Raw genomic sequence first — 23404 nt, 5'->3', positions numbered from 1 at the left:
GATATATACGTATATATTTATGTATATAGATATATATATTATGATATATATTATTTTGTTCTACGTGTATTTTGATATAAATATATATATATTATTATCACAATACAGTTAGAACGAAATAACACACATCTATATATTTTTTAATTATTTATTTTTAAATATTTTTTTAATTTTATTTTTTTACGTATTTACATATATATTTTTTTTATATTATATATAAATATATATATAACAATAATTATATATATATTTAATCAGTATCAGTCTACGTGTAATTTGATATTAATATATATATATATATATATATATTAATATTTAAATACACGTCGTGTATGTGTAAATGTGTGTATGTGTATATATATATATATATATATATACTTATATCATATATATATAATATATATGATCTAAGTATATTTTATTTGTAACTGTAATTTTTTTTATTTATTTTTTGAACTAATATATATTTTTTTTTACAGGACAGGGGGCAGAGACAGTGTCAGCCAGTGATGTCACATCACTGGCTGACACACAGGATCAGTGATCACAGTGACTGCCTGTCACTGTGATCACCTCCTGCAGATTGGGTAATTGACCACAGGGGGGAGTGCCTGGGTGGTACAAGCACTCCCCCCTTCCAATCTGCAGGGGGATCACTGTGCCAGTTACATGTGTCAGCCAATAGGCTGACACATGTAACACTGATCGCAGTGACAGGCTGTCACTGCGATCAGAGCGCTCTGAGATCGCAGTGACAGCCTGTCACTGCGATCTCAGACCTAGCAGATCGCGGTCACTGACCCCAGGGGGACTGCCTGGGGGGCCAGGTAAGTCCCCCGACCGCGATCTGCAGAAGGGGAAAGCCGCCGGCCGCATGTGTCAGCCGATTTGAAATCGGCTGACACATGCTGAATACTGGTCGCAGTGACAGCCTGTCACTGCGATCAGAGACTGCAGATCGCGGTCACCGGCCACAGGGGGGGTTGCCCGGGGGGCCAGGCATCCCCCCCGACCGCGATCTGCAGCGGGAGAATACCGCCGGCCACGTGGGCGGCAATAAAAGCGAGGACGTACTATTACGCCCGCCGGCGTTTAGAGCCGGTTTCTGCGTGGCGTAATAGTACGTCCTCCGGACTTAAAGGGTTAATATATATCATATATATAGTAAACATCCTAAGTTTAAACATTGTCATAGTTTTAGTTTTCTAAAGCATGGTAATAAATCTTTCAAATATTTGCTTTGTTTCCTTTTGGAAATTGATTGTTTACTTAAAATCTGGTGGGCAAGCTTAATAACCATTATGTTAAATAATAACTTAATAACCATTAAGTACAGATATGTAGTGCATCTTCCATGGTTGGTCGCCAAGCAGATTCTATGTTAGGAGTTAAAATAAAGAAATATTCACCCAAAGTGTACACACAAGGTATACCTAAATATAGTGGTACAGCACAGGCTTAATTTATCTGTGAAAATAAAAATAAACACATAGTGTTTTCTGTTTCTAACCAGGTATTAGTAAGGACAAGGTGAGAGGAATAGAACTCACAAAGCAGGGGCAGTGCCAGGATCTGTAGAATCAGCATACAGGGTGCCTATAAGGACAAACGACATGGTATCAGGACAAGAATGCCAGATAGAAAGTCGAAATAACACATTTATTGAATACAAATAAAAGTAGGAACTGTAGGACTAGAGTCCAATAGTTTAAGCAGTGTACATATATATATATATATATATATATATATATATATAAAAATATCACCGCATACGTAGTCCTCAAAAGTCCAGTCCCAAAATAATCAGCAAACGCGTTTCGGCTTTAGCCTTCTTCAGTTTTTTCTATGTTTTCTGTTTCTATGTTAGGAGCTAGTTAGATATCATCAGGTAAAAATGTTTGTGTCTAGCGTGTATAAAGGTATACACTGATCCATAATATGTACTATTATAATATTATTATTTCAATTTTAGATTCCACGTTCACAGTGCTCGGAAAATTGCCCACCTGGAAAGAGAAAAGTCCCAGGATCTTCAATCCATATCTGTTGCTATAACTGTGTCTCGTGTTCAGAGGGCGAAATATCCAATATATCTGGTACAATAAAACACAATTACTGTAAATTAAAGCTAGCTATGTATGTGAGGTACCTGTAGTAAGGAAGAGTCTGAAGGAGAGCTTTGGCTGAGGGTTAATGCAAAAGGCATGGTCAGGCAAGCAGAGTCAGCAAAATACTGTCATACAGGAATAAAATCAGGATCCAGGAGTTTAGTGAAAGGCAGGCAGAGGTTAAACACAATCTGGCAACAAAGTATAGAATTGTAAGGAAGAAGAGTAGTCAGAAATATGGCAAAAACATAATAAAAAATCCAGTAGCAATCTGAGGAAAATCACACCCAGGAAATGACTCCCAATAAAAGCACCTAGAGTGCAGGAAGTGCTAGTATAAAAGGGCTGAGATAATTGCAGATGTACCACAGCTGGCAGGTAGGTGGAGCCATGGAGTGCTAAGAGAAAAAATAAGGTATAGAGAGCACTGTGGGAAGTATTAAGTCCTCTTTGTGACTGAATGGTAGAACACCAGAAACCAACAGACTGAGGTTCAAATCCATAAAGCCACTTCCAAAACATAGGTGTCTGGCTGTGCATCTCATTTGTAACAGGTCATAACAACAAAAGGGTGCTCTTCTAAGTAGGAAAGACACTTGCCATGAAGGGGTTGAATAATTATGAGACTGGAAAAGTCATTATAAGTTGAATTTGGATAAACAACTTGAATCCTTCATGATGTTGAGCTATTTCAATTGTTTTTATTTGATGTGCTCATTGAGAGATTCTGAAAGGTGGACACAAACATCGACAAAAACATTAGCACAAACTATATGCATACAGTGACAAACACTGACATATGTATGCATGAAGTTTCTTCAATGATGCCCATTTCATGGTTCCTGCCTTACAAATCAAATAAATTCAGCCTTTCCTTGTATATGGGCTTTCTGAGTGAGGGTGTCATAATTCTTGGTAGTGAAGGAGCAGTATTGTGCGAAAATTAGAGAATAATTTAAGCAATAATGTAAATTATTATGGTTACTAGTACACCACCATTTTCTTGGATTGTATCTTAATGATGAGTGACAATTGTTTTGCCAACATCACACATTGAGTCTGTGCAGCACATTTTAAAGTTTTTTTTAGTGCTGTCTACGTTTTGGTTATTGTAATAATTTAAATGGATTTTCTTTTCATGGACTGTGAAAATTGAGCCCATACATAATGGAGTTAATTTGGTACTAATAATGATAATAAATAAGCAGATCAGTAATGGCAGATATTTACAATGTATACAATAATATAGCCTCCATGGACAATTAAAAAGGAAAATACGATCTCCTTATTATGGCTTGGCAACTGTTTAGGTCACCCACTAAAGACAGTAGAGAGACTTGAACAATGGTAGGTTTTAGCAGAGTGAATGTATATGAGGCAATTAAGTTGTTTAACCCCTTAAGGACCGCGGACGTACCAGTTACGTCTGACAAAAAACAGTACTTAACCCCTTCAGGACCGGCCTGTTTTTGTGATGTTTGTACGTTAAGGACCAGAGCAGTTTTAACACTTTTGTGGTGTTTGTGTTTAGCTGTAATTTTCCGCTCTCTCATTTACGGTTCCCATACAAGTTATATATTGTTTTTTTCAGGACAAAAGGGGCTTTCTTTACATACCATTATTTGTATTATGTCCAATATTGTATTTAAAAAAAATAATAAAATATGGTGAAAAATTAAAAAAAAAACATGTTTTTGGACTTTTACTTGAAAAATCTTTTACTTATCTACAAAAGCTAATGAAAAAAACTGCTAAATAGATTCAAAATGTTGTCCCGAGTTTAAAAACACCCAGTGTTTACATGCTTTATTGCTTTTTTTTGCAAGTTATAGGCCTATAAATACAAGTAGGAAATTGCTGTTTCAATATATATATATTTTAAATGTATCAATAGTGACCTTGTAACACCGTTATCTGTCATAAATCCCCGAAACACACCTAACATGTACATATTTTTTTAAAGTAGACAACCCAGGGTATTCAAAATTGGGTATGTCCAGTTTTTTTTAGTAGCCACTTAGTCACAAACACTGGCCAAAGTTAGCATTTATATTTGTTTGTGTGTTAAAAATGCAAGAAACGCTAACTTTGGCCGGTGTTTGTGACTAAGTGGCTACTAAAAACGGCTGAACATACCCCATTTGCAATACCTTGGGTTGTCTTCTTTTGCAAATGGTATGCCATCATGGGGCTAATTCTCATTCCTTGGCTACCATACGCTCTCAAAGGCAACCTAACCAATCCGACAAATTTCAATAAAAAAAAAAAAAGTAAAATCAAGCCTTATATTTGACCCTGTAACTTTCACAAACACTATAAAACCTCTACATGTGGGGTACTGTTATACTCAGGAGACTTCGCTGAACACAAATATTAGTGTATCAGAACAGTAAAATGTATCACAGCAATAATATCCTCAGTGAAAGTGCTGTTTGTGTGTGAAAAATGCAAAAAACTTCACTTTCACTGACAATATCATCGCTGTGATATGTTTTACTGTTTTGAAACACTAATATTTGTGTTCAGCGAAGTCTCCCGAGTAAAACAGTACCCCCATGTACAGGTTTTAGGGTGTCATAGAAAGTTACAGGGTTAAACACAGTGCTAGCAAATTAAATTATCTGGACTTTCGGCCTGGGTTGGCAGGCAGGTCCCTCAAATTGCAATCATTAAAATTACTTAATTAGGTAAAAATATTACATAAATACACATGTAGAATTTTAATATATATACATATTTATATATTTGACGTCTACGTGTATATTTATGAAATTATTTATGTAATTATGTATATGGACATATGTATATTTCGTATTGTTTTTATTTATTTATTTATACATAGATATATATATATCATTACATTCTAAGTATATTTTGATATAAATATATATATATATATATATATATATCAAAATACTGTTAGAATAAAATTGCATATATAAATATTTTTTTATAATTATTAAAAATTATTTTTATTTTTGTTATTTATTTTTATTAACATATTATTTGTATTTTATAATAATATATATATACCATATATATATAGCAATTATATATATATTGTATATATTCGTGTGTAATTTAAATATAAGTGTATTTTTATATTAATATACGTATATATAAATATAAAAATACACTTAATATGACATTATATATATGATACATATACATATATTATATATAGATATAATACATGTATATATATCATATATATATATACACATATTATTTATTTATTTTTACACTGATTTTACACTGTTTATTTTTTTACTTTATTTTTTGGATTTTTCACTTGCAGGGAGACTGCCTGTCAGCACAGACAGTCCCCCTGCAGGCAGATACACAGACACCTATTGCGGTCATGTGATCGAGTGATCACATGGCCGTGGGGTCCTGATCTGCCGAGGGGGGACTGCCCGGGCAGACAGGCAGTCCCCCTGGACCGGGTGGAGCACTGATCGCCGCCGTGGGACCGACGGCGATCAGGTAAGTAGCCCCAGACCGTTATGACGGTTCAGGACCGTCAGCGGTCCAAACGCACGTTTTACCGCTGACGGTCCTGAACCGTCAGCGGTCCTGAAGGGGTTAAGGACCGCGGACGTACCTGATACGTCCGCGGTAAATTTGAGCGCCGCTCTTATGGTATTACACGATGCCTCGATATCGAGGCATCGCTTAATACTCCCCTACACTGCCAGGGACCTGAGTGATCTCCCCCCTCCCGGAGCGATCACTTCCGGGTTTGCCACACGTGGCTCCCGACAGTGTAGGGAAGAGCATCTGAAGCCATCCGCAGGCTTCAGATGCTCTTACCTTTACTGAGTGCGACGATGGGTTGTGGCACTCAGTAATAGTTAAAAAAAAATAAAGAAATATATATATATATATATATATATATATATATATATACACACACACACACACACACACACATCGTAGTAGCTTGCACTCCAAGAAGACTTTGTAGTGCCCGGTGCTGGTTGTGGCAAAGGTAGATATGGGTGTAGAAACAATCACACTCCTGGGACTTGGTTGAAGTAGTAAAATTTAGCTTTTATTTATTCCATATAAAATATTTTATATGGAATAAATAAAAGCTAAATTTTACTACTTCAAACTACTTCAACCAAGTCCCAGGAGTGCGATTGTTTCTACACATACATACATACATACATAATATATATATATACATATACATATACATATAACAAATAAATAATAATTAAAAATAATTAAACTGTAAAAATAGTTGTAAAAAATTATATATACATATGTCATTTTATTCTCACTGTATTTTGATATTAATATATACATAAAAATACCCTTAGAATTAAATTATATATATATATATATATATATATATATATATATATATATATATATACATGTATAATTACCCGACCAAGGACGAACTAGGTACGTCCAACAAAACACGGTCGTTAAGGACATCCGTGACAAATAGGAGCCCTGGACTGACGATCCGCTGCGATCGCGGTCGGGGAGGACTGCCAGAGACCCCAACATTCCCCCTACAGCAGCTGCGGCTACCCCTGCCCTCCAGGGCCATGTCATCACCATGATCACATCACCACAATAGTACTCTAGGAGCTGCCAGCAGGGGGACTGTCTAAGCTGTCAGGTAGTCCCCCAGGCTTCTAAAAAAAATAATAAAATAAATATATAATACATATACAGGTGGTCCTCATTTAGCGACCTACCTGTTTTACCATGGCTCGCACTTACGACCAGGCGTTAGTGCGAGCCATCATGGGGATTCCCTGCTCTGGTGTGCATGTCTATGTTCGGGATAATTTTGTCACTGTAACATATCTGGGCATGCTTGTTCTTTACTATATGTTTATGTGTATGTATATAAGTGTGTGTGTGTGTGTGTATTTATATATATTCATACATACATACATACATACATTTTGTAGTTTGTGTTTTGCATGCTAAAGGTAGTTGTTCCCTACCCTACTCATCATTGTTGGTTTGTTAACTTAAATGTTATTCAACTTTCTCTTATCTCTAAAGACTTTCTCTGTTATTTCTGCTCTCTCCCCCTTATTTTATTGATACCCCCCGAATGGTCTTGCTTGACCAATCCTCACCTCCTCTGTGCATCTCCATTCCATAGTTTTATTGCAGGGCTTTTTTGACCCTATCCTCTCTCTTTCCACAGTCTGAATTTTAAAAGCTCCCTACTGCAATCCAGGATATAGCACATCCCAATCAACAACCTCAACTGCCCTGATGCCTCCCGTCTGCTCTGTGTAACCTCCTCCTTTGGCCTCACGCAGTTGTCTACTTTAGAAACTCATATGGCAGGAAACACTCTTGACCTCATCTTCACCAATCTCTGTACCACCTCTAATCTCTCCAGTGTTCCATTTCCTTTGTCTGACCACCATCTGCTATCATTCAACATCAGCATACCCTGTACCCAAATTTCACCACCCTCAACTCTCCAATCTCGCAGAAATCTCAACTGCCTTGATCTCCAGCATTTCTCCACAAGACTCAATAATCTCCTTTTACCCATCTCAAATCTAACTTGCCCTAACTCAGCTACCTCACTCTACAACTCCGTTCTCTCCTCTCAACTTGACATCATGGCACCTCCTACAATTAAACAGAGCAAGTGCACCCAATTACAACCTTGGCACATCAAGCTGACCGTCACCTCCAAAAATGTTCCAGAGCTGCTGAACGCTGCTGGAGAAAGTCTCACTTTGCATCTGACTTCATCCACTATAAATTTATACAAAAAGAGAAGTCCTGCGCTCACTCCCATTACTGCTGGGCCAGCAGCAAGGACTACAATACACATCAGCCCCAATATATAGTAAAAACCAAAGAAAATCAAACGTTACCTGCGCTCTCTCCTTAATCCCTATGTATATTTAGACAAATGGAGGTCATTTAGTTGCTCCAATGGCCATTGCAGGGAATGCCCGCCTGCCAACGTCAAGGCAGACCCCCCTAAGCGGGTCCTAACACTGACCCTTCAGCCTGCTTCCTTGAGCTTCTGGCAAAGATATCTCTAATGAGACAGAAAGGGGTATTTTTTATATACACCCCTATACTTATTAACCCTTAATAGGGAACACATGGGATGGGTAGCAGCATTGTAACCAGGCTGTGTGATACAAAGTAAATACAAATACAAAAAGAGAAGTCCTGCGCTCACTCCCATTACTGCTGGGCCAGCAGCAAGGACTACAATACACATCAGCCCCAATATATAGTAAAAACCAAAGAAAAGAAAATGTTACTTGCGCTTTCTCCTTAATCCCTATGTATATTTAGACAAATGGAGGTCATTTAGTTGCTCCAATGGCCATTGGAGGAATGCCCGCCTGCCAACGTCAAGGCAGACCCCCCTAAGCGGGTCCTAACACTGACCCTTCAGCCTGCTTCCTTGAGCTTCTGGCAAAGATATCTCTAATGAGACAGAAAGGGGTATTTTTTTATATACACCCTTATACTTATTAACCCTTTAGGGAACACACAGGATGGGTGGCAGCATTGTAACCAGGCTGTGTGATACAAAGTAAATACAAATACAAAAAGAGAAGTCCTGCGCTCACTCCCAGCAGTAATGGGAGTGAGCGCAGGACTTCTCTTTTTGTATTTGTATTTACTTTGTATCACACAGCCTGGTTACAATGCTGCCGCCCATCCCATGTGTTCCCTATTAAGGGTTAATAAGTATAGGGGTGCAGGGCCGCCACCAGAAATTTTGGGGCTCCTAACTCAGCTCAGGGTCTGGGCCCCTTGGGGCCCGCCTCCAAATATGCCCACTGGGTCAGTGGCGGATCCAGAGCCTGATCTCGGGAGGGGCACATGTAGATTATTTAACTAAATAATCCAGACACAATAACCACTACAGCTCAGTGTAGTGGTTATGGTGCCAATAGTGCCGTTTAAGAACAGTTTGACAACTTACCTGAGGTCTGCTTGGAAATGGGGCTGTCACCGGGCATAGGAGCAGTGGTGTGTGTGAGTGGTGCAATGTGTGAGGGCTGCAGTGTGTGTGTGAGGGGGACAGTGTGTGAAGGTTGCAGTGTGTGAGTGAGGGTGGCAGTGTATGTCAGGGGTGCAGTGTGTGTGTGTGTGTGTGTGTGTGTGTATGTGTGTGTGACAGGTGCAGTGTATGTGTTTATGGGGGCAGTGTGTGTGTATGGCGGGCAGTGTATGTGTGTCTGGGGCAGTGTGTGTGTATGGGGGGCAGTGTATGTGGGCAGTGTATGTGTGTATGGGGGCAGTGTGTGTGTATGGGGAGCAGTGTGTGTGTATGGGGGCAGTATGTGTATAGGGGCAGTGTGTGTGTATGGGGGGCAGTGTGTGTGTATGGGGGGCAGTGTGTGTATGGGGGGGCAGTGTGTGTGTATGGGGGGCAGTGTGTGTGTATGGGGGGGGCAGTGTGTGTGTATGGGGGGCAGTATGTGTGTATAGGGGGCAGTGTATGTGTATGGGGGGCAGTGTGTGTGTATGGGGGGCAGTGTGATCTCCCCTTCGGTCCGCAGGCACATTGCAGGGCTAGCAACTGCATGTGCTGGCAGGGGAGAGGGAGACCGTCGGTTTTCTCAAGGGGGAATTGTCCCGTTGCCCCCCCCCCCCCAAATCTGCCACTGCACTGGGTCCGCCTCCAAATACCACCCACAGGAATACACACACAGACACAAACACACACACTGATACAAAAGGACACAGATGCATACTAACAGACACACATACTGAAACAGACATACACGCATACAGGCATACATACTGACACACACATACTGGGACATACACACAGGCATACATACTGACAGACAGACACATACTAACATACATACAGACACACATGCACGAGGACATAAAGACTCATACATACAGACACCGACATACATACATACACACACACATACATGCATACATGCAGACATACTGACAGACATACAGACACTGACATCCATACACACATACATTCATAATGGCATACAGACATATACAGACATACATTCATAATGGCATACAGACATACATTCAGACTGACATACATGCATATATACAGACATACTGACAGACATACATGCATACAGACATCCATATACACATACACACAGACATACGTTCATAATAATATGCAGACATACATTCATACTGACTTACAGACATACATATATACATATATAATGACATACAGACATGCATAGACATACCTACAGACAGACATACTTGCATACATACATACATGCATCCATAGACATACATACACACACAGACATACATACATAGACATACATGCATGTATACAGTCAGTGAGACATACACACAGACATACACACAGACATACATACATACATACATACACACAGACATGCATGCATACAGACATACATACAGACAGACAGACATACATGCATACAGACAGACATACGTAGACATACATGCATACAGACAGACATACCTGCATACAGACAGACAGACATACATGCATACAGACAGACATGCATACAGACGAACATAGACATACATGCATACATACATAGACATACATGCATACAGACATACATGCATACAGACAGACAGACAGACATTGTCTGCATGCATGTCAGACAGACAGACATACATAGACATACATATATACAGACAGACATACATACATACAGACAGACAGACAGACATGCATACATACACAGACATACATACAGACAGACAGACAGACATAGCTCATTTTCCAGCCACCCTCCTGTCTCTTACCTTTCCTTTGCAGGAGGGTGGCTGGGGATGATGGGAGTCGGCGCGACTGCCTCTTCACTACCTGGCTGTCCCTCTTCACTGGCGCGCGCTCCTCCCGCGCGGAGTGTGCTGGGAGGAAGTCCCAGCAGCACTTGCGGCTGCTTTTTTTTTTTTTTAAAGGGGCCCGGTCGCATTATACAACGGCCACAGCGCTGACCGGGCCCCTGAAGATATAGGGCCCATTGGGTGGCCCTAAGTGTGTCGGCCACCAAATGGGCCCCACACGTGGGGCCCGGGCGGCCGGGCCCCCCAGGGCCGCCGGGCCCGTGATGGCGGCCCTGTTGGGGTGTATATAAAAAATACCCCTTTCTGTCTCATTAGAGATATCTTTGCCAGAAGTTCAAGGAAGCAGGCTGAAGGGTCAATGTTAGGACCCACTTAGGGGGGTCTGCCTTGACGTTGGCAGGCGGGCATTCCCTCCAATGGCCATTGGAGCAACTAAATGACCTCCATTTGTCTAAATATACATAGGGATTAAGGAGAGAGCGCAGGTAACATTTTCTTTTCTTTGGTTTTTACTATATATTGGGGCTGATGTGTATTGTAGTCCTTGCTGCTGGCCCAGCAGTAATGGGAGTGAGCGCAGGACTTCTCTTTTTGTATTTGTATTTACTTTGTATCACACAGCCTGGTTACAATGCTGCCGCCCATCCCATGTGTTCCCTATTAAGGGTTAATAAGTATAGGGGTGTATATAAAAAATACCCCTTTCTGTCTCATTCGAGATATCTTTGCCAGAAGCTCAAGGAAGCAGGCTGAAGGGTCAGTGTTAGGACCCGCTTAGGGGGGTCTGCCTTGACGTTGGCAGGCGGGCATTCCCTCCAATGAACATTGGAGCAACTTAATGACCTCCATTTGTCTAAATATACATAGGGATTAAGGAGAGAGCGCAGGTAACATTTTCTTCACTATAAATTTATGCTGCGCTCCTACAGCCTGTCTCTCTCCGCTGCAAAAGTACACTACTTTAATACCCTCATAAGTACACTGTCCCATCAACCCAAACACCTATTTCACACTTTTGATGCTCTTCTTAGCCCTTTCACTCCCCCTCCTTCTCCCACCTTGTCCGCCACAAACTTTGCATCTCACTTCACTGAGAAGATATCTACAATAAGAGAAGATATCGCTAATTTCTCTCCTTCCCCTACCATTACATCACCCAACCCTATTCCCTCCACCACTCTACACTCATTCACACCTGCTACAGCAGAATAGATTTCTTCTCTGCTCCGTTCCTCCTGCACCACCACCCGTTCCCTCGATCCTATTCTTTCATATCTCATCTGCACTATGTCTCCCTCTCTTGCTCTTCCCCTCACTAAAATTTTCTCTCACTTTTCTCTCGCACATTTTCCTCACCCTTCAAACATGCAACTGTAACCCCAATTCTGAAAAAGCCCAGCCTTGACCCCAACTCCCCATCCAACTACCGCCCTACCTCGCTACTGCCATTTGCCTCCAAGATCCTCGAGAGAGTTGAGTACACCAGACTGACTGAATTTCTCGAAACCAACTCTATTCTTGACCCCCTTCATTCTGTCGAAACGGTATCCAACGATTTAATTGCTGCTAAATCTTGAGTCCATTACTCTATCCTAATTCTCCTTGATCTTTCTGCTGCCTTTGACACTGTTGATCATCAACAGCTTCTTCACATTCTCCGTAATTTTGGTCTACGGGATACTGCTCTCTCCTGGTGCTCCTCCTACCTCCTACCTCTCCCAGCGCTCTTTCAGTGTTTCTTTCTCTGACTCTGCCTCTTCCCCCCCCAACCACTCTCTGTCGGAGTCCCCCAAGGTTCTGTCCTTGGTCCCCTACTGTCCTTTATCTACACTGCCTCCCTTGGTAAACTCATCAGCTTGTTTGACTTCCATTATCATTTCTATGCTGATGACACGCAAATCTACCTGTCCTCTCCTGATCTCTCTCCGCCCATCTTGACTCGTGTCTCTGACTGCCTCTCTTCGATTTCCAAATGGATGGCTGCTCACTTCCTTAAAGGACCACTATAGTGCCAGGAAAACATACTCGTTTTCCTGGCACTATAGTGCCCTGAGGGTGCCCCCAGGCTCTGGGGAGAGGAAAGGGGTTAAAACTTACCTTTCTCAAGCACCGGGCGGGGAGCTCTCCTCCTCCGATCCTCCTCCGATCCTCCCATTCGGCTGAATGCGCACGTGCGGCAAGAGCTGCGCGCGCATTCAGCCGGTCTCATAGGAAAGCATTATCAATGCTTTCCTATGGACGCTTCCGCGCTCTCACTGTGATTTTCACAGTGAGAATCACGCAAGCGCCTCTAGCGTCTGTCAATGAGACAGCCACTAGAGCAGGGGTAGGCAACCTTTTAGCAGCACTGTGCCGATATAGGATTGTGATGTCCCGTAGCGTGCCGGTCCTATTTTTTTTTTTATAAATCGAGGTGTGTATGCTGCCGTATTCTGCTTGTGTTATTTTTACTGTAATTGCTTTGTATCGTTGTATTTGCGTATATATGCAGGGCTGTCTTTAATAATGACTGGACCCTGGGCAAAGCATTTGCTTAGGGCCCCCTGGACCCTGCCCCCCCTTCCCAGGCATGCAATCACGTCCTCCACCTCAACACAGTGGCGGACCTAAAGTAGAGAGGTGCAAGAATTCTTGGCGGTCTCCCTGTTGCACGGGTGATTAAAAGGTAGATCCCCATCTGTCGTGCAACTCCAGAATAGCATTGACAGCTGGGGCTTTACCATTTACTCATGTTTGCAGGTCTGTATTTAGCACCAAGCAGTTTTTGTGTGTTTTTGTGGAATATGTTTGTATGTGGTGTTGACGTGATTGCAAACACACACACACAGATATACTGGCACAGACATACTGACACACACAGACATACTGACACACACAGACATACTGACACAAACAGACATACTGACACACACAAAGACATACTGACACACACAAAGACATACTGACACACAAAGACATACTGACACACACAAAGACATACTGACACACATACTGACACACACAAACATACTGACACACACACAAACATACTGGCACACACACAAACATACTGACACACACAAACATACTGACACACACACAAACATACACTTTAAAACTCACCCTCCAGTTTCCTACCTTTCCTGCTGGTGGCTGAAGGCGTTGGGAGTTGGGGCCTAGAGCTCTTGGCCAGCCCCCCTCCAATCTGCCTACTCTTCTTTCCTGCGCGCTCCTCTCTTTGTGGGAGGAAGTGATGCGTGGCCGTCACTTCCTCCCAGCCTGCTGCCGAAAAGCAAGGGGCCCGCTCGCGCTGTTAAAGCACCTCAGCGTGTGACCGGGTCCCTGCTGACAGAAGCCCAGCGGGTGGTCCTTTGTGCATGGGCCACCTGGTGGGCCTCCTTAGTGTGCAGATTACCAGCCAGAGGGTTAGAAATAGTTGAGGCCAGCAGGGCTCACGGTGCAGCTGCCCAGTTTGCCCCGCGTTAAAGAAGGCCCTGCGTATATGAGCTATTATATTGTTTATGTTCATGAGTAGTTTATGGTATTGTGTAGGATACATATGAATGTAAGCTGTGTATGGGTGCTGCTTGTGGAATTGTGTGTGGATGGATATGTCAAAGTGTGTGTTTGGTAGTGTGTGGGGGCTGTTTGGGGTATTGCATGTGGGGTTGTGTGCATGTATGTGGATTGTTCGTGGTGTTTCGTTTGTGTGTGGGCTGTCTGTATTATTTGTATGAGGGGAGGGTTATTCTGCATTTCTGTGTATATCTAGCAGTGTGGGTGGCTTCCCTGGGTTCCAGTGGGGACTAGTCCGGCCAGGTACATGTCAAGGACAGGAGCTGCAACAGCAACTGCGAGCTGCTCTACTACAGAGTGGCTTCCTATTCACAAGTGCTGGGAGGAAGTGATCTGCGATCACTACCTCTACGTGCTGCAATGCATAAATTGAGGATTGTCCTTCACCACCTTTTCGGATTAGCAGATATCTGAAGTTTTACTGGGACTCCTGATAGGCCAGAGCCTGTTTGACTCTAGCAGCCTTGAGTGCCGTGCAAAGACACCTCGAGTGCCGTGCATGGCACTAGTGCCGTAGGTTGCCTACCCCTGCACTAGAGGCTTTGAGGGCTGGATTAACCCATTTATAAACATGTTTATAAAAAAATGGGTTACCCCTAGCTGGACCTGGCACCCAGACCACTTCATTAAGCTGAAGTGGTCTGGGTGCCTATAGTGGTCCTTTAAACTCAACCTGTCCAAAACAGAACTTCTGATCTTTCCTCCCTCAAGTGTTACTACTCCCGTGTCTGTCTCCCTCCAAGTCAACTGCGCTACCATCACCTCTACTTTGAAGGCTCGCTGCCTGGCTGTTCTTTTTGACTCCAACCTCTCCTTCACCCCTCATGTCCAATCAATTGCCAAATCCTTTCGCTTACATCACCTATTTAACCCGGGATGCGGCTAAGGTGCTGGTCCATGCTCGTGTTCTCTCTTGCCTGGACTACTGCAATACTCTTCTCAGTGGTCTTATGTATTCCCAGATTGCACCATTGCAATCTATAATGAATGCGGTGGAAAGGCTAATTTTCCTGTATGCTCGCACCTCCCACGCCTCCCCTCTCTGTCAGTCCCTGCATTGGCTCCCAGTTAGATATAGGGCTCAATTTAAAATTCTGGTGCTTGCTTACAAGTCCCTACATAATGCTGCTCTAACCTACCTATCCTCTCTAATACACAAGTATGTCCCGTCAAGGCCCCTACGCTCTGCCAAAGACCTACGTATATCATCTGTCTGTACTCCCACCTCTAATGCTCGCCTCCAAGACTTTTCCAGGGCTGCACCTCTTCTGTGGAACTCCCTTCCCTCCTCCATAAGAATTTCACCCAGTCTCCACTCATTCAAAAAAATCATTGAAAACTCACTTCTTCAAGAAAGCATATCAATTAAACTGTTAGCAGGTTTTCATCCCCCACCTTCCATGACTCCTCTCCTGCAACTGTAAAAAATTACCCATTAAGCCCTCAGAGAATAGTTTTCTAACATCTTACTTCGTACCCCTACTTTTACCTTTTGTGTCATTATACCCCACTCCCTCTAGAATGTAAGCTCATTGAGCAGGGCCCTCCACCTCTCTGTTCCTGTACGTCGAGTTGTCTGGTTACAATTAAATGTCTGTTAGTCCACCTGTTGTACAGCGCTACGGAATATGATGGCGCTATATACATAATAAAATAAAAATAATAATAATAAAAAATGGTCAACGTTACAGCTTGATTCCCTCAAGCTTTTATTCATCCCTCAAAGCTTGAGGGAATCAAGCTGAAACGTTGACTGTTTTTTATTGAAGGTAAATAAAAGTTACATTTTATATAAGTCCTTGGAGTGCTATCCTTTGCAATTTTTGAAATGTACATATATATTTGTGCAAGGGGCAAATAGCCGTATATGGAGTAGGGTTTCACGTAAGAACGCTGGATAGTATAAAAGAGCAAAGTCGGTTGTGGTGTGCCGATACCGACGATAAGGTAGGCCTGTAAATAAAGAAGGCCCACCAAGGAGTAATGAAAGTAAAGAAAGTGTTGAAAATGAGGAGTGGGTGGGAGGGTCATTCTGACGCTGACCTTGATCGGTATGGACTCAGGTAAGGGGTGTACCTTATATAGTGATTTAATTTAAGCCCCTCCCATAATTACAGGCTAAACGGCCTTAATACTTGTGTAAGGGGCAAATAGCCGTATATGGAGTAGGGTTCACGTAAGAACGTAGGATAGTATAAAAAAGCAAAGTCGGTTGTGGTGTGCCGATACCGAAGATACGGTAGGCCTGTAAATAAAGAGGGCAAAAATTAATAACCAACGAGTTAATACAGTCAACAAATATATATACAATTAGCCAGAAATTTCTTTAAAAACATTTCTTAATTCTTGTGTAGGTTTTGGTATGCGGATGACTTCCAACGCCCCAGTGATTTAATGATATGCACCGGTATGTTAGCACTGGAAGCTGTGGAGGCCGCCCCTATGGGGAAGGAGTGACCTGAGTAGTGAGAAGGGTTAAAACCTAGTATGGTTAACAGGGATCGGATGTATTTCATGATAGTAGTGGTAGTGAGTACAGAGCCTTGTAGTGAGAATAGGTGTAGTGATGGTGGTGACATGGTAAGTGAAAGGTAGGAATCTAGAGTCGCTACTGGACACCATTTGTTTTGGGTAGGGAAATAAGTGATCTCCACTGGAGGTGCGTGTTGGCTTGTTTTTAACTGGGGTAGTGACAGTATTTAGTGATCCATGTGTTTGTGTAGGTGTGTGTGTAGAAGACATCTGTCTGTCTGCATGGTGGTGATAGAAGTGAATTATCTTGGCCTGAGGAACCCGTAGAGTGCATGGCAGGTTTGATGTCTGTGTTGGTGGTAAAGCGAAAAGGTTTGGAGTCTAACAGGTTGGATAATGACTGGAAAAGTGTGTTGTCTATAGGTAATCTCTGCAGAGGATGTGGAGGAACGGATTTCTGAATACCTCTGAGTATGTTTTTATCTGATAAGATGACATAAAACGATGTGTATTGAGTTGTACTGTTGGCATGTGATGCTGAATGCCTGTCAGATATAATGTGATGGTGTTGTTAGATAAGTGTAATTTAAGGTGGCAAAAAGAAGTGAAGGCTATGATAGATGTCATGACAAAAGGTTGGGCTATGTTGTGGTCAAATAGAAATCTTGTGAAAAGTGTGAAGGCTCTGTTGTATGTTTTGTGAGTGTTGGATGATAGTAGATCCCTACTATGATGCATGATTAGTTCTAGTCCATGGTTAGCTGTTGGAATGGAGGAGCGACTGTGGCTGCTTGTGCTGCTGACGGGAGTGCTTGCCGAAAAGCCTGAAAGTTGAAACGAGACAGTCTGTCAACTGCTATGTTACTAATGCCCGGTACATAAAAGCAGACCAAGTAGAAATTGTGACATGCTGCTAACCACGTGAGTTTCCTGAGAAATCTCATATTTGTTAGGGATGATGAATGGCCTTTGTCAATGATGTGACATGTTGGGTTGTCTGTGTGGCAACAGACTGACAAGCCTGACCATAAATGTCCCCACGCCATGGCAGCTGCTACAATCAGGTAAATCTCAAAAAGAGCTGAGGTTGTAAAAAAAGCCTTCTAAGTCATAGACTTCTTCTGGACACTTACCCCAAAGCCATTCGTTTCCAAAGATCACTGCGAAACCTGTGGTAGATGCCGCGTCTGACCATATGGTTGGAGATATGTCAGACAATTCTAGGAGGAACAAGCTTTTACCATTCCAGGTGGTCAAGAATTATTTCCACATGTGTAGGTCTGTTATGGCGTGCGCGTCCAAGGACAGTCTATAGTTGTCGTGTTGGAAATGTGGAAAAAGGCAGAGAAGTCTAGATATGAAAGCACGTCCTTGAGGGATGATGCGCATGGCAAAGTTCAAGGAACCTATGAGAGATTGAAGTTCCTTACGGTTGCAATTACCCAGCAAGATGTAATGGTTGATGCTGTTGAGGATGTTTGTAATTTTTTCTTGTGGTAAACTAGCTTGCATACCCAGAAATTTAATGATTGTGTCTGGACCTTCGGTTTTCTTAGGGGATACTGGGACTCCCAGGGGGTCAAACAGACTTCTTTGAGACTTCTGAGGGGAAAGTAGTTCTCCTCGATCAGTAAGAAATCATCCAGATAATGGATGACTATGGGGCATCTGGAAATGTTAAGTAACAATCAGCAAAGTGATTCTGCAAAAGTGTCGAAGATTTTGCGGCTACTTTTTGACCCAAAGGTTAAGCGGGAGAAAAAAATAATATTAACTGCCCATTTGATGCCATGTAAATGCCAGAGTGTAGGGTGGATAGGTAGTAGTTTAAAGGCATTTGTACTGTCTGTCTTACTTAGCCAAGCTCTGATCCCTGCTTGCGTGATGGCTGTGATGGCATGATCTATAGTGGCATATTGTAGGGAAAACTCTTCGGAGGGAATAAGGGAGTTAAGACTCGGGGTAGAAGAGGTATGAGGGGCTGACAGATCTATGATGAGTCTCTGCTTGAGGGAAGATTTCCTTGTGACTATCCCGATGGGATTTGTGCGCCATGCCGTAAAAGGTGGGATTTTAAAAGTCCCGAACAAAAACCCTTCTGCCAGTTCTTGGGCTAAGAGTGTATCTACGGCTGTTGGGTTGTGTTGCTCTGATTGTAAATTTGGACATTCAAGATGGCCTGTGGGCATATGTATAATGCCTGTATGGAACCCATCTGAGTAACCAGAGATGAGAAAATCTACCATATGTCTGGAGGGGTGATTGGTCAGTAGTGCTGAGAAGACATGAATGTTAACAGACGTTAGGTATGGTTTAGGGTACATTTTATTTGAACACATGGTTTTTGCATGTGCCCTGAAACAATGTGAACAAATATGCTATAACCTGCATGCACTAAAGCTACATGTGCCCACATTAAAATTATTGCACAACTGTGATTTACCAAAGAAACTAATGTGACGACCCAGTTTGTCTCTGGTTGTCTCTGGTGCTAGGTGACTGATTACGGTCGTCTGCCGTGTGAGAACAAAAATTAGTAGTGTGAGTAGTAGAAGAGCAGGATGCACAAGCTGGTGTTTTGAGACCTGCGAAGTGTCTACAGAATAGTTCCGTATCTAGTCTGCTCCAGTTGATATGGGTACCATACTGAGAGAGAGCGCCAGACACCTTTGTGGAAAAAGACCTATGGTAGTCGTAAAAAGCCGACCCACCATATTTGTTCCCCAGGTCCACCAGCTTGTGCAAACTCTTCCCTTCTATTAAGGTACACTTCACAAATTACATCTCTAAATATACCAAAAGCTAACACAAATTCAGGGATGGTCAGTTTCCGGTTTTACCTGGCGTCTTTTGATCTGACCACCACCGATACTTCATCATGCATATAAGTCTTATTTTCAACCACATCCTGGGAGGCAATTAGTAGAGATGCTAGGTTGACATATATGTCTTCCAGGATGTCTCTCTTAATGTGGGCTGGGATTGTGTGTGCAGGAACAACGTCCTGATAATCTGACGATGTAATAGTACCCGTAGCCCGTGGTCCTGTTGGTGCTTGTTGAGCGGTATCAGGAAGGCAAGCCTTGGTGAGGGCTGTGGTGACTGCCTCGAGGTTAGCCAGTCTGTCGTTAACCTTGCCCATAGAGTTAAAGAGCGAGGCCAGCATAACCTGGATGTCACCCGAGTTGGTGTTGCTGGAGCCTTCCCCTGCTTCCGTATTGTTGGTTGTAGTGCTTAGGAGTTTGAATAGCTCCACTTTGCTTGTTGTGGCAGGGTAGGGGATTTGTCGCCTCCTTAGTTCGGTGGTGATGCGTGGGATCGTCCAGGATCTGATTGATGCTGGACTGGCAACATCTCCCCTACGAGAAGGTGTCTCGACCCTAGCTGGGGTGCCATGAAGAGATAGCTCTTCATCACCTTCATGAGACATACTTAAATAAATAAAATATAAATTATTATATGAATAATTATTAAAATATTAAATATGATTATTTGAACTGAGTAGTTTAGTACTGGCTTGCTTGCTATGCTGTAAGGCAAAACCATTATGCTTATTGTTTTGGTGACAGGTGAGGCCCTGCTTGAGATGCTCTATCTATGCTTGGCGCGAGGGGATTTTTGTGGACACAGAACATTGAGGGAGGATGTTGGTCTCTCAGTGACTGTAACCAGAAAAATAGGAAGGGGAATGACAGGTGAGGCCCTCTCTATGATACGTGCGAGGCGGCTAGCTCACATGTGGCCCTCAGAGTTTGAGATGGGGTGTTGGCCTCGCGGGACCACTAATCCGAAGCATAGTGCAGAGAGAGGAAAATGACCTATTTGCCCCTATGACCCTAATTGCCAGTACGTATGTCTATTCTGTGGGAGATTTTAGTTATGGATATACTGTAAGCAGGTGTACGTACCTGGAAGTATATTTTTGTAACCTGACAATCCGTATAGGTAGCAGTAGTACCTGTAACTAAATAGATGGAAACCGTATGAAAATAATGACAAATGGCACAACCCATTTTACCTTAATTATGTTTGGTTGTTTTGACCTGTAGAGGTCAGTGGAGATGATGTTTGTAGGATCTCCGTAAGTATGTACTTGCCAACCTGTAGGTGGCAGTGTTTCAGTTGTAGCATGGTGGACATAATATGTAGCGTGAGTTCTAAGTATTTACATTTATGTGATGCGCCGTTCTTGATTAATTATGGAGTATCAGTTTACATGTTTATAATATATATCTGTCTCCGTATATATATTAATAATACTTTAGTTGTTTTGTGTACATTTATGGGGTTTAGTGTTTGTAAAGTTCACCTGGTGACCATATATGAAGTAGTCTGTAGGTGGCAGTGTAGGTAGAGATCATGTATAGATGTCAGTGGAGAGTGTGTAATATTTATTAATGGTAATGTACTTGTTGACCTGTAGGTGGCAGTGTAGAGCCACCATTATAATGTGTATATGTGTATATTAAAGTAAGACATTTATAATTAACACATGTCCATATAACACATAAATAATCAGTAGTTAATACCGAAAAGACATTAAGGTTAAATCCCCCAAAACTGCATGTTCGTGCGCTTAACGGCACGAACTGTGTCTATAGTGAATGAAAGATTAGTATTAATGTATCCTGTTCATGCTGTGTAAACCGCACAAACGGGCCTTGAGTATCTAATAACAGACTAAGATTGTAAAATGGAACATGTGTATCTAATCTGTTCGTGCGTTATGAAGTGCACAAACTGAGATATTTTATACAAATAAGTTGACATGAAGTGTCTGAACGGGGAAATACATTGTAATACAATCCCAAAAAGCCTGAACGGGCAAAACATAGCGTGAGATATGCCCGAAATGGCCGTGTAAACGAACAGCTGAAAACGAACAAGATAGACTGAATATGCAGTGTAGCATGAAATCGCAAAACTTAACTGTAAAGTGAGGACCTGACCGTGTATGATGCCGTGGGACTGTTGCCTGGCGTAACGGGTAGGTCAACTTATGGTTTGTGAGTGACTAGAACGTGATCTGTGGCGATGAAAGAAGCAAGAAGCTGGTCGAACGGGAAAAAAGGCTGCAGCTGGTTCCTGAACACAGCTCAGCGTGGAAGAACTTCTGAGAAAACAGAAGTATTCCAAAATGGCAACTGGATGACCTGGAAGTTCATTCAGACGCTGACCTTAAATGGTATGGAGTCAGGTAAGGGGTGTACCTTATGTAGGGGAGTGATTTAATTCTAGCCTCTCCCACATTTACAGTCCAAACGGCCTTAATAAATATATATATATATATATATATATATATATATATATATACATATAAAATGTTAGGTGCTTATGATAGTACAGTGTGAAATACCATAATTAAATGTAGGATAGTAAAAAGGGCAAGTCGGTTGTGGTGTGCCGGAACCGACGATGAGGTAGGCCTGAGAAAGAAGAGGGCAAAAATTAAGTACCGTATATACTCGAGTATAAGCCGACCCGAATATAAGCCGAGGCTTATCCCAAAAAACTGGGAAAACTTATTGACTCGAGTATAAGACTAGGGTGGGAAATGCCGCAGCTACTGGTAAATTTCTAAATAAAATTAGATCCTAAAAAAAATATATTAATTGAATATTTATTTACAGTGTGTGTATAATGAATGCAGTGTGTGCGTATGTGTGTGTGCATGAATGCAGTGTGTGTGTGTATGAGTGCAGTGTGTGTGTGCATGAATGCAGTGTGTGTGTGCATGAATGCAGTGTGTGTGTGCATGAATGCAGTGTGTGTGTGCATGAATGCAGTGTGTGAATGCAGTGTGTGCAGGGCCGGTGCAAGGATATTTGCCGCCGTAGGCAAAACATTTTTTGCCGCCCCTCCCCCCCCCATATGTCCTGACTTCCCCTCCTCCTCCCTCAGTGGTCCTTACCTCCCCACCCCCGTGTTCCTTCACTCCCCCCCCAGTGGTCCTGACTCACCCCTCCCCTAGTGGTCCTTACCCTCCCCTCCCCTAGTGGTCCTTACTTCCCCCTCCCCTCCCATAGTGGTCCTTATCCCACCCCCTCCCTCTCATAGTGGTCCTTATCCCCCTTCTCCCTCCCATAGTGTTCCTTATCCCCCCCCCATCCCTCCCATAGTGGTTCATATACCCCCCCTCCCTCCCATAATGGTCCTTATACCCCCCCTCCCTCCCATAGTGGTCCTTATCCCACCCCCTCCCATAGTGGTCCTTATACCCCCCCTCCCTCCCATAGTGGTCCTTATACCCCCCTCCCTCCAATAGTGGTCCTTATCCCCCTCCCTCCCATAGTGGTCCTTATCCCCCCCTCCCTCCCATAGTGGTCCTTATACCCCCCTCCCTCCCATAGTGGTCCTTATCCCCCCCATCCCTCCCATAGTGGTCCTTATCCCCCCCCTCCCTCCCATAGTGGTCCTTACCCCCCCCCTCCCTCCCATAGTGGTCCTTACCCCCCCCTCCCTCCCATAGTGGT

The 23404-nt window shown here is 42.7% G+C and overlaps 1 protein-coding gene across 1 annotated transcript in view; it reads left to right on the top strand.

The window, feature by feature from the left end:
• Positions 1 to 23404, top strand: part of LOC134585744 (vomeronasal type-2 receptor 26-like) — a 119511-nt gene that overhangs the window by 78920 nt on the left and 17187 nt on the right. The window contains exons 4-5 of the mRNA XM_063441210.1: positions 1868 to 1888; positions 1973 to 2096. Coding sequence (XP_063297280.1) covers positions 1868 to 1888; positions 1973 to 2096 — 145 coding nt within the window. The remainder of the gene's footprint in view (positions 1 to 1867; positions 1889 to 1972; positions 2097 to 23404) is intronic.

This window comes from Pelobates fuscus, chromosome 1, assembly GCF_036172605.1.
Source record: "Pelobates fuscus isolate aPelFus1 chromosome 1, aPelFus1.pri, whole genome shotgun sequence".
Classification (NCBI taxonomy): domain Eukaryota; kingdom Metazoa; phylum Chordata; class Amphibia; order Anura; family Pelobatidae; genus Pelobates; species Pelobates fuscus.
Note: the sequence above shows the minus strand (reverse complement) of the source record. Positions and strands in the feature narration are given on the sequence as shown.